The sequence below is a fragment of the Clarias gariepinus genome, chromosome 25 (assembly GCF_024256425.1).
Source record: "Clarias gariepinus isolate MV-2021 ecotype Netherlands chromosome 25, CGAR_prim_01v2, whole genome shotgun sequence".
In the NCBI taxonomy this organism is placed as follows: domain Eukaryota; kingdom Metazoa; phylum Chordata; class Actinopteri; order Siluriformes; family Clariidae; genus Clarias; species Clarias gariepinus.
The window spans coordinates 23,065,609-23,078,077 of record NC_071124.1 but is presented as its reverse complement, the minus strand read 5'-3'; the positions used below and the strand labels follow the sequence as shown (position 1 = coordinate 23,078,077).

General features: G+C 39.1%; 2 protein-coding genes across 2 annotated transcripts; one reads left to right on the top strand and one right to left on the bottom strand.

The window, feature by feature from the left end:
* Positions 1 to 676: 676 nt before the first annotated feature.
* Positions 677 to 1,726, bottom strand: sft2d3 (SFT2 domain containing 3). The gene has a single exon (XM_053486767.1). The coding sequence runs from the start codon at positions 1,612 to 1,614 to the stop codon at positions 943 to 945; it is 672 nt and encodes a 223-aa protein (XP_053342742.1). The 5' UTR covers positions 1,615 to 1,726; the 3' UTR covers positions 677 to 942.
* A 1,931-nt stretch (positions 1,727 to 3,657) lies between these two features.
* Positions 3,658 to 5,194, top strand: si:ch1073-184j22.2 (dual specificity protein phosphatase 14). The gene is made up of 2 exons (XM_053486768.1): positions 3,658 to 3,734; positions 4,315 to 5,194. The coding sequence occupies exon 2, from the start codon at positions 4,319 to 4,321 to the stop codon at positions 4,856 to 4,858; it is 540 nt and encodes a 179-aa protein (XP_053342743.1). The 5' UTR covers positions 3,658 to 3,734; positions 4,315 to 4,318; the 3' UTR covers positions 4,859 to 5,194.
* Positions 5,195 to 12,469: the final 7,275 nt, after the last annotated feature.

Here is a 12,469-nt window from a genome sequence, read left to right as displayed (position 1 = left end):
TTTATGTGGTTAGAAAGTGCTCGTTATATTTTTTTAATATTTCAGTGATACAGAAGCATCAAACCACTCTTCCGTCATCATGGGATTAACCATCAGGCTGCACAACTTGTTCTCCTGTAACAGCACATCCCTAAATGTTTTACTTTTTTTTTTTTTTTAGTGTTTCTATCACCTGAAGGTCATTAGTATAAAATGAAGATCGGAAGATTTACCGGCATCCTATTTAAAAAAAATAATCAATTAATCATTTTAAGCAGAATTCAGTTGGTCTTGGCTCTACAATTCAGCATCGGTTTCTTTTCACCAGAATGAATTTAAATTCAAAGTCTGATTTTGTCACATACGGGACAATAACTTAAGACAATAACTTCTGTTTATAACTTAAAAAGATAAAGACATGGGGGAGTGGAAAGACTGATAACAGGATTTTACTGCGATAGGGAAATTTTTACTTTTTAAAAGTACTTTTTTTTTTCAAAATATGGTCCGCATACAAATTTACAATTGACAGTTACGATTAAAAAAAAAAATTAATAAAATAGAAAAATCAGGATGGTGCAACATAGTAAGGGTGTGTGTGTGTGTGTGTGTGTGAGCAGTGTTTGTTATTGTCCATGTCTTAATGTGTCTGATTTAAAAATCTAAATGTATCAAAAGAAAGACTGTACCAACAGGGTGTACATACTTTCCCTCAGTTTTATTCATTCAGAGCAAATCTCCAAGACTATTTACAAAGTTACAAAATCACTTTGATGTGCAATAAGTTCTGCTTTGGTCCTTGATTCACAGTCAAACAATCTGAACTCGTTTCCATCGGATCAGAAACACCGACCTGCTCAATAATATTAATTACACCAACTTATAATGAACACACACTCCTCCTGCACATTAGTGTATTATTTAGTCCTGTAAGTGTGTGTGTGTGTGTGTGTGTGTGCGCGCTCATATGGGCATGGTTTTTCCCGTCACCGTCCTTTTGATGGCCGATGCAGCCATCCCTCCGACGAACCTCATCCCCGCGGTGCCGCCGGGCACCAGAGACACCAGGTAGCCCACGATAGCGCCGATCTGTACGAGGGCCCCGAGCGCCGTGAGCGTGGTGCTGTGGAGCCCCAGCGCGGCGTACAGCGTCGCCCCCAGCGCGCACAGGTACAGCACGGCCCCCGGGGACGGGGCGGCGATCATGCGGCTCGGGCCGCGCAGGATGGCGGCGCCGGTCAGCGCGAACAGCGAGCCGAGCGACCAGAGCAGAGCGAACTTCCGCGCTTTGAGCAGCAGCAGCGGGGCGTACACCGCCGAGAGTCCGAAACACAGCGCCGAGAACATGAGACACACCCCGAACGCGACCAGCCGCTGAGACCGACTGATGCCCGGCAGACACGGATCGGGTTCCGCAGACCACGGCCAGGAAAAGCCGCTGCTCGAGCTCGGGCCTGTGGAAGAGCCGCCGCGACCTGAGAACGGACTCGACCAGCGACCGAACCAGCTGCCCGGTACATTACTGTCGGCTTCATCGATGTTCACGGTAGTGCTGGAGCTCGACTGCGAGATTGTCTTCGCCCCGCTTTTAGACTGCGCTAAGTACTCCTGAAGCTGGCGGTTTAACTCCGCCATGACTGTACCGTTGGAACCCAAACAGGATGTGACACGTCATAAACACGCGACCGGTGTCGTGCACTTTGGGCGCCTCTTTATGACGTAAGCGCGATAAAGGTGGAATGACGACAAGGAAGCTGTACAAATCTTGTTGGACTGTTTTGTTGTTGTTGAAATTGTATTAATTCCGCCAATAAATGTTAATGAAATTAATTGTGTCAATAAAAAATGTTAATAAAATTTATATTGTCAATAAATGAGCATCTCAACTGTCTTTTTTTTTTTTTTACACACCTCTAAAATGTCCTACAGAAAGTTCATGACTTACAAACAGAGTTTCATTCCTGGAGCACGTTCGTAAGTTGAATTTGTTCTTACTGTGAGTCTTAAGAAGTTAATCTTGTGCACCTTCGACATAAATATAAAGCACTGTAAAGCATACTGATCCACTTGGCTAAATCTGAGTCCCCTTTCCCCAAAATTCCATGTGGGAACGAAACTGTAACCACATGTAAGCCTTTTTGAACATGTTTAATGAGTCAGCTGACCTTGTTTAAAATTAAATCTGGGAAGGGCCTTGTTTGCGGATCCCATTTTTTTCTCAGATCTATTTTCCCACATACAATACACCAGACTTTTTATATATCTACTTACACACTGAAAATATTAAATATTGGTATCTGGTGCACTGCATTGTTGATTTTTAGTACAATACACATGAGCTACTTCAACGATTTGTTTGCATCTACGAAACTTCTTAGAAACATGGCCTGTTCGTATCTGCGGAAATTCATAACGCGAATGTTTGGAAGTCAGGGACTTGATGAATAAGAACAAAAGTATTAGCCCAAACCTGTATTACATTTTATCCAAATACATATACTTAATATGGAGTCGGTCCCGCAGTTGGTTTTGCAGCTATAACAGCTTCCACTCCCATAGAAGGCTGTCCACAAGATTTTTGAGTGTTTCTGTGAGAATTCGTGCCCGTTCATTCCATAGTGAATTAATGAGGTCAGGCACTGATGTTAGACGAGAAGGCCTGGCTCGAAATTTCTGTTCCAGTTCATCCCCAAGCTGCTCAGTGGGGTTGAGGTCAGGGGTCTGTGAGAATCAGTCAAGTTCTTCCCCACCAAACTCATCCAACCATGTCTTTAAATCCTCGCTTTGTGCACTGGGACACAGTCATGTTGGAATAGATAAGGGCCTTCAACAAATTGTTGCCACAAACTTGGAAGCATAGCATTGTCCAAGTCTTGGTATGCTGAAGCATTAAGATTGTCCCTCAGTGGCGGTAAGGGGCCTGCTTGAAACTATCAAAATACTTGCAAATACTTTTGGCCAAACCTGTTAATAATTGAATTCAGGTGGTTCAATCAGGCCCCTTAAGGGCAATCTTAGTGTATTTATATATAGCTTGTATTCTGTGAGTGGTGTCACAGCCTCAAGCACTATATGTTCACTAGTCCAAATGCAATTATGGCCGCTAACAGGCGTGTAAAAGCCATGTCTGTGAGTGATGTTTAGAAGAAAAATATAAATAAACCCAAGGTGGCGTATTGGTTAGCAATGTGGACTCACTACCTCCAGGGTCTAGGTTGGATTTCTGCCTCGGGTCTGGGTGCATGGAGTTTGCATGTTCTCCTCGTGTTTTTCCTCATAGTACTCCAGGTTTCCTCCTATAGTTCAAAGACATGCAGATTAGGCTAATTGGCGTTTCCAAATTGCCTGTGGTGTATGAATGTGTGTGTGGCCTATGCAGAGTGCTTCGTGCCCTAAGTCTCCTGTGCTAGGCTCTAGGTCCCCGTGACCCTGTATACAGAATAAAGAATAGTATAGACGATGAGTGAGTGTTTAATGCTATTTCAAAGTTAAAAACCAGTTGGTTTTTTTATATTTTTGATACCAGTAATAGTTGATCTAAGGAGGATAAAATGTTAACACATTTCTATTTATTGCGATATGATTCCTCCGGGCCCTCCACAGCTTCTCTGCCTGTCTAAATTTAACCTCCCTCTCCACTGGTCTCTGGTTCCCAAAGCCTTTTTATGGCTCGAGTGTGCCAACAGCTGATTTTCTTTGGCAGATAAACACAGACCAGTCAGAAGAAAGAGACAGAACACATAACAAGGGACCAGGTCAGTCAATTAAAATCATATTATATATATACAATAAATAATCTATCATTTTAATAGGCACAATAAAAATTAAAATCTATAACAAATGTATTATGTCTGCCATATAACCAGTTTTTATGGACATTTAAAAACATTTACATTAGTAACTGCTGGTGTGAATTTAAATTTTAAATATTAAAATTTTATATCTTCATCTGCGTTAATTATTTATTTTAATCAATATACTTATTTAATTAACGGTTACATTTGAAAATATTTGTGTTAAATGTTTTTATAAGAGTTTGTTTTAACAGATGTACTTTTACATGGTTTTCTTTAAATTTACCGTGCAGTTTGTCATAAAAAGTCTTTAGGAACCTGGAATAATTATATGATTTAATTACACTTTAGTATAAATTACCATGTTATGGCTGTTTTTCTTGGTTTCTTACTTCAGTTTATATTTAAAATTTTCATGTTCAGTCTATTGCTTTGCCTTAAAAGTCAGCTTTAGTGATGCCCTTGTTTCATACTGCCCTTTTGAACATACTAAGTATATTTATGTGAATGTTCAATAATCCTAAAATGGTGTCCTCTCCAGCCTCATGTCTCTGTCCCAGATTACCCCAAGCCTTTTCCTGGGCGGAGCCGATGCCTCTCTCAATCGAGCCCTCTTGACACGTAAGGGCATTACCCTCATCGTGAACGCCACCCTGTCCCACAGCTGCCCCACATACCCAGGAGTCGAGTGCGTACGCGTGGCTGTACCTGATCTTCCCACTGCGCGTCTGGGCGAGCACTTTGACCGAGTGGCAGCACGCATTCACAACAACCGAGCAGGTGGAACGCTGGTGCATTGCGCGGCAGGCATGAGCCGCTCACCTGCTTTGATCATGGCCTACCTCATGAAGTACAAAGGAGTGACCCTGTGCCAGGCGCATCACTGGGTGAGGCAGAGCCGACCTTCGATCAGCCTCAACGCAGGATTCTGGGACCAGCTTCTGGACTACGAAAAGAGACTTTATGGGAAAAATACAGTCAAAGTTGCCGCTCCATTGGAAATTCCTAAAACACCAAAAATGGTGCCCAGATACAGTCCAAGGGTGTGTCCATCATCTCCCAGGCTGGGCTGGTTTAGAAGATAGTCCTGCAATTTAAAAGAATGTTTGGGTGTCTTCACATTTTGTAAAGATTTGGTTTAGTCTGTTTAAGCTCTAAAGTTTAGGGCTTTCCAACTTTACTTTATTAAATTTGACTGTTGTCACCTAATTATTATATTTAACGCTTAAAATGTCATTATGTTATTTTATATGTTATACTGTGTTCAGAAGTTGACTCACTGAAAAGGGCCGGAGTTCCCATCAGGACGTATTTTTCTACTGAAGAGAAGCAGTTGTGTGTATAGAGGCAATGCTATAATGCTGTTTACTAAAAAAATATGGAAGTTGTTCATGAAAATACTGTTTCACCAAATATTTTTACACGAGTGATATATATATATATATATATATATATATATATATATATATATATATATATATATATTTTTTTTTTTTTTTTTTATCAGTAAAATTTATGTCAGCTTTAAAATTATTATTATATGTGTTTGATGTAATCATGCAGATGGGCATTGGTGGTTCCGTGGTAGGTTTCTCTCCTGCCATAGGGTCTGGGTTTGATTCCCACCCAATTCAAAAACACTTTATTTATCACCAGTGGGCTGTTAAAGGCACGCAGAGTAGAACAGAAAGACAATAAACATCAAGTACATTAAGACGTTTAGATGGAATGAGATGGGCCAACAGCAGTGCAAATAAAATTTAATTAACTTATATAAATCTGTTGTCATGATAGAAAAAATTGAATTGGTCCATTTGTGCAAAACAACTGCAAGTAAACAAATGTATTATACTGTTAATAAATATAAATTGTATAAATAGCTAATGCAACTAAACAAAAAGAAGAAGATGCCCAAACCCCAGCCAGTGTACGTCGTGCCGGTCCCAAGGCTGGATAAAATGGGCGGGTTGCGTCCGACAACAACAACAACAGCATTTGATGTGATCATGTTAAAAATGTGTTGTTCAGTCTATTGAAATTTAAATAAAAAAAACATACACGCACACACACACACACACACACACACAAATGTAAGTACAATATTTACATTGCTGCATATTTGTTTGGAAACATGCAGCAATGTAAATGTAAAATCACATTCCTAACATAAAGATAAGGACGTTCGCTTGTACTTACTTAAGTTTGATTAATTGAAATAATAGTTAAAAAAAAAAAAAACTATGAAAGAAGAGAGAGAGCCCCATCTATCTGTTAAATCCATCTGTTTGGAAACTGTCATTTTTCCTTATTATATATTATGTGGAGGATAAAAATAATCTTGAGACTCTTTTAGCCAATAGGAAGCATAAAAGTGCATCACGTGATTCAGAAGCCCCTAATTGCTGGTCCAATCGGGCGGCTTTGGCTGATTGAAGTTGATTTGTTCGTAATGGTGCGGAGGCCAGTTTATGTGGCCAAATATTATCAGAATTTAGATAGCTTCAAAATGAAAAAAAAAAGTGTTTGCAAACAATGCTACTGTAAATATTTTGCACAATATAATTGATTACGTTAGCTAATTGTATACATGTTAATTTTACTTATAAAAAGTATTTTGTTGATTTTGTCAATACTTTACTGAAAGATCTTTGAATGCAAATTTATTTAACTTAATTAGGTAAATTAAATATTTAGCAGCAATATTGTGTTGTGCATTTACACTAATGACATCGTGCTCATAACACTGTATCTTAGAGAGCGTCCCAATTAGTCTCTGTTATTTTCGAAATCTTTTAAGTGGTTCGACTCTTCAAGAACCGACTTCCACATTTTCAATTGTGATGTCACTCACTCATCGTTTATACCAATTTATCCTGTATTCAGGCTCGCGGGGCGCCTGGAGCCTATCCCAGGAGACTTAGGGCACGAGGCGGGGTACACCCTGAACACACATGCACACACTCACACAGTCATTCACACACTGCAGGCAATTTGAAGTCTTTGGACTGTGGGAGGAAACCGGAGTATCCGGAGGAAACCCACTAAGCACAGGGAGAACATGCAAACTCCATACTCAAAGACCTGAGGCGGGAATCGAACCCCTAACCCTGGAGGTGCAAGCACACAGTGCTAACCACTAAGTCTCTGTGCCGCCCACTGTAATGTCTCACCCAATTATTTTAAAAAGAGATTGTACATTTTATTTAGTGTAGCTGGTTTTGGAGAAAAAAACAATGATTCAAAAGAGTCGACTCTGTGAGTCCAGTGATTCATGGAATTCCGATGACTATTGTCGTATGTTTGTGGTTCCAAGCATCAGCTGTTTTTTTATTTTATTGTGTTTTAGTGGACAAAAGTCCAGTGTTTCCAGTAATTATTTATTTTATAATATTTGCAAGCAAGGGTGTTTCTTCTTAAAATATGTGTCTAAACAAAGTGGTTTATTCTGTAAGTGCTGTATCATTTAGGACAACAGGGGGCGATGTGGGAACACAAAGAGCTCCAGCAGGCAGGTGGGGATGAATGAGTGGAAAGTTTGGAATCAGTGAGATAAGAATATCTTGAAATATCTGTGGCGAGACGAGCCACATGGCCCCTAATGACCCGCTTTCATGTGGGACTCGAACATCTCTCAGCAAACACATTAATCCTCTCGGGGGCAGAGTCACGCCGGGCCTCGTCTGAGCCGGACTGTCCCAGTCTCACGGGGTTTACAAGAGACAAGACTTTTCACATGATGTTTAAAGTATATATGTTGTATAGATGAAGTACAAACACTTTCCTGTAAGTGCACGTCCCTGAGTGTGTTATTCCTCTTTGTCAAGAATGTTTAAAATTTTATTTGCTTATTTATTAAAAAGTTCATTAAATGGAGCGTCCACCGTTCAAGTATCTGTGCATGTTGTATTAATCTCATTAATATAAACCTCCTGCACTACTGTCAAATCTGCTGTTACAGGAAATAAATCAACGTTTTCCCGCCAGTCAGATTTGAGAAATCTTCCACGCTGTAATCGGGACACATAATATCAATAAACATTTTTTTTCTGCTTTCTCAGAATTCTTAACTGTTTCCAAAATTAGGGCTGATACAATCTCTTATAATTATCTTAACATCCATCAATGTTCAGAATTGCAAGTACCAGATGATGATGATGATGATGATGATGATGATTATGCTTTTTTAATACGAACAGTACGATTCCAAATTGTATTACATGTTCATTTACTTTTCTAAATCAAGTAAAGGCCAAGACAGCCGCATCAATAACAATAACACAGACGCAATAAAGAACGCTGTGTGTAATGCTTTCACATGAATATAGTGTTACTAAATCCTGATGTTATTAAATAAAATAAAATGAAATAAAGAAGCCCCAACAGGATAGTTAAAGCAAGTTTAAGACTTTCCAACTGATTGAAGTTCTGTAGAAAACAAAAACTTCACCCATTTTTTATTTAATATGTTTATATAATATTTTGTTATGTTTTGTTTTATGGTTCTGTTATGTTTTGCATTGTGTTATAATGTTATGTTATGTTATGTTATGTCATGTTATGGTATGGTATGTTATGTTATGTTATGGTATGGTATGGTATGTTATGTTATGTTATGTTATGTTATGTTATGTTATGGTATGGTATGGTATGGTATGGTATGGTATGTTATGTTATGTTATGGTATGGTATGTTTTATATGGTGTGTTATATAATCTATTATTTGTTTTGTGTTGTGTTGTTTTAAGTTTTTTATTTTAGGTTTGGTCTTATGTTTTATGTTGTGTTATATGTTATGTTTAGTTTTGTATGTTATGCTATGGTATTGTATGGTATTATATGATATGATATATTACATGTTTTATGCTATGTTTGTTATGTTATGTTATGTTATGTTATGTTATGTTATGTTATGTTATGGTATGGTATGGTATGGTATGATATGATATGATATGATATGTTATGTTATGGTATGGTATGGTATGATATATCACATGTTTTATGCTATGTAAATGTTATGTTATGGTATGATATAATATGATATGATATGATATGGTATGATATATCACATGTTTTATGCTATGTTTGTTATGTTATGATGTTATGATACGATATCTCATATCACATTTTTTGTTGTTGCTGTGTTTTTAGTTTTGTTTTATGTTATGTTTGGTGTTAGAAGTTATGTTGTGCTTTGTTTGATGTTTTTTGTTATGTGTTGTTTTATGATATGATACGATACGATATGATGTGATGTGATACGTTACCCTGCCCAACCAAGGCACCACCTGGATTTAAGTAAACAGTTAAGATCCTTCCATTAGATAATTACTGCTCTGATTAATATGTTTCAGCTGCAACAAGTAATTTAACCCTAAGTGATGCACTGAGGAGCTTCTCATTTCTTAAACAACCATGTCAGAAGATAGACACATCCTGTGGATGCAAAGAAAAGCAAAGCAAAGAAAACAACTAAGGAGATTTCTGAAACTACTCAAATTGGGGTAGGAACTGTAAAATGCATTATTATAACCTGGAAGAAGGAAATGTGGTCAGGAGAATTTTTTTTTTTAAATAACTGTGATAGGAGATTACTTAAACGTTTAATGAAATCAAATCGTAAAGCTGGAATGGTGCATTAGCCGTGATTTGATTCGGACCTGTTGGATTTTCTAATGAAGTTAGTTTATATCCAGATAAAGTGAGCATGTGATCATTAAGTACAGGCCCGGCCGCGGTCCCGCGTGCTGTAGGCATCACCTTCAGTGCAAACCTGAGACACATTACAGACCACAATGACAATTTGTCAGATGTTTTTGGGCTGTGATTAGTAAACGTTTAAGCCTCGGTTTCGTGGCTGAAAAACTCATTTTGAGTGTTTGTTTGTAAAAGCTCCATTACTTACGTCATCCCGTCGGTCTGGTAGCTCTTGGAGCGAGCCGCGTCCAATACAAACACCATTCCTCACTGCTCAGGTCTCAGTTATTTTAGGGTTATTTCTTAAAAATCTTGCCTTGCGATGGATCTTATGTGTTTTGGCAACAATGCATTGTTGTAGAGGAGAAAGTGGAGAGAAGAAGGAGCAGGCGGTGGTGTGTGTGTGTGTGTGTGTGTGTGTGTGTGTGGGAGGGGGGTGTTGGTCGGGGTTGGTTGTTTGGGGAATGTGCTGGAAGCGAGACAGAGGAACGAGTCGTAATGCTGCGCGTGGAAACTCACTCATTTCTCCTGCAAAACAAACATCATTTATTCTACACTGAAGGTCTGCCATGTTGTGCAATTAAAAGGAAACAAGCTGGCAGACACAGGCTGGGTAGAGCTTTATGTGTGTGTGTGTGTGTGTGTGTGTGTAATGAGAGTTTGCTTTCAGTGGAGCCATCATGAGTAAACAGCCGCATGATTACGGTGGGATCATTTATCTTTCTGCACGTTATTTGAAGGCCCTCGTAAGGTAAGGCACTCGTACTACAAATGCAGTGCTGGATAGATCCCTGGTGTGTGTGTGTGTGCGTGTGCGTGCGTGTGTGTGTGTGTGTGTGTGTGTTGAGAGAATGGGGCACAGAGCCAGACAGCAGGCGCCACTATTCGAGCATGATGAACTCATCCCTTATCCCTCAGTAGAACACAGAGTCCACAGCTCTCTTAGTGTGTGTGTGTGTGTGTGTGTGTGTGTGTGTGACTCTAGAAGTAAATCTACTCAATCATGGGTTATTTACAGCTTCTAAAACAGTCATTAAAAATTAGAGTATGTTTAAAGATACATATAAATTAGCACAGGCAGCACGGTGGTGTAGCGGTTAGCGCTGTCGCCTTGCACCTCCAGGGTGAGGGTTCGATTCTCGGCCAGGCTCGTTTCCCATCTCTGTGTGCATGAAGTTTGCATGTTCTCCCCGTGCTTGGTGGGTTTCCTCCCACAGTCCAAAAACATGCAGATTAGACAAATTGCCCGTAGTGTGTGTATGAGTGCATGTGTGTTTGTGCCCTGCGATGGATTGGAACCCTGTCCATGGTGTGTCCTGCCTCGTGCCCATAGCCTCCTGGGATATACTTTAGGTCCCCGCGACCCTAAATACAAGATAAAGCGGTATAGATAATAAGTGAGTGATAAATTAGCACGCTTATTATGATTAGAATCCGACTCACTTTCACTTATTTTTTAACTTCAGAATGAACCGTTTCTCCGATCGGCGATGTCACATTACATCATTAAATCTGCTTGCTTTTAGTTTTTGCATTGCATGTGTAAGGCTGATGGAGGTAATAACTAGAGCTGTCAATATTACCGAGGAATTTTAACGCGTTACTATATTACAGCAGCGTAATAACGACGCGTTTAACGCTGATAATAAGATGACAGGAAACGTCACCACGTGTGCTGAAAGGCAAGTTTCATTATAAAAAGCTTCGTGACGTGTGCTCGAGCGACCTTCACGGGGAACCATTTTTCTACAATAACGAATGTAATGTTAGCTGTGTGAGTGGCGGCTAAGGTTCGAGGTTGTTGATTTTTGGAACTGAGGATTCAGGTTCGAGCCACGCCCACTGCATGCAGCGTCGGTCACATTCAAGAGATTTTAATTTAATATTTGTTTAACGTTAATGTTTGAGATATTATAAAAACTGCATAATCTGTTTCCTCTAACCAGTTCGTCGTGCATTTCTTTATTCCACCAACATGTAGTTTCCTTCTGCCCTGATACACAGCTGTTTAGTCCCAGTCCTGTGAATCCTTCTCATCACATTGTGTGTGTGTAAAAATGCTCTTACTTTCACTATTTAATGTAGCAATGTTTTATTCTTCCACAGGTTTCTCTTTCATTCCCTAAATGGGTGTAAATGGTTGTGCAAGTCGAACTGAAAGTTTCCCCACATGTGCATGTTAACAGTTATCCATAAATTACCAGCCACATTTAATGCACACATGATTTACCTTCAGCCCCGCACAAAACTCCTTACTCCTTTTTTTTTTTTTTTTTTTTAATATGTGATGGATGTATTTATGTTGTAAATTTTATAATGTGATTTTTATATTGTTACTATTTTATTGGATGTTTGCTGTAAGGTGTCCTTGGGTGTTTAGAAAGGCGCCTTTAAATAAAAAGCATTATTATTATTATTATTATTATTATTATTATTATTATTAAAAGTCAAGAAAGACAAAATGGTGACTAAATAGTGAGAGTGTGTTTTAAGTGCACTTTGCATTAAATCCTGCATTAATGCATCTCAGTGACTGCAGCACGGTTCTCACTCCTTTCACAGGGTGCCATTACTTTCATCCCAGTTGAATTGATTGTCTTAATTTATGAGCATATTTTAGAACGCATTCTTTCTGCTAAATGTTTATTGAATTGGTGTTAAATTAAAAGAAATAAATGATGGACAGCACAACTCTAATCCAAACTCCAACCTGATCAGTCCGTTTTGAAATGTTACTGTTTTTATCAAGAAAAAAACTCTTAACGGCACTTTTGCAAAAGGCTTAGAAAGTCGTAAGTGTTTCCAGAACGTCTTAAAGTTTGTTATAGCCCCAGTCGAAAATCAAACGCTCAGATCAAAGCCCATAAATAAACACGCCAAAATCGATTTAGGTTCCTTAATAGTTCTTTCTGCAGACCCAGCTGTGAGTGGAGTGTGTGCTCACACTCCCACCAACCCCCCCGCCTCCCCCCCCACCCCATCCCACCCCCACATTTATTGAA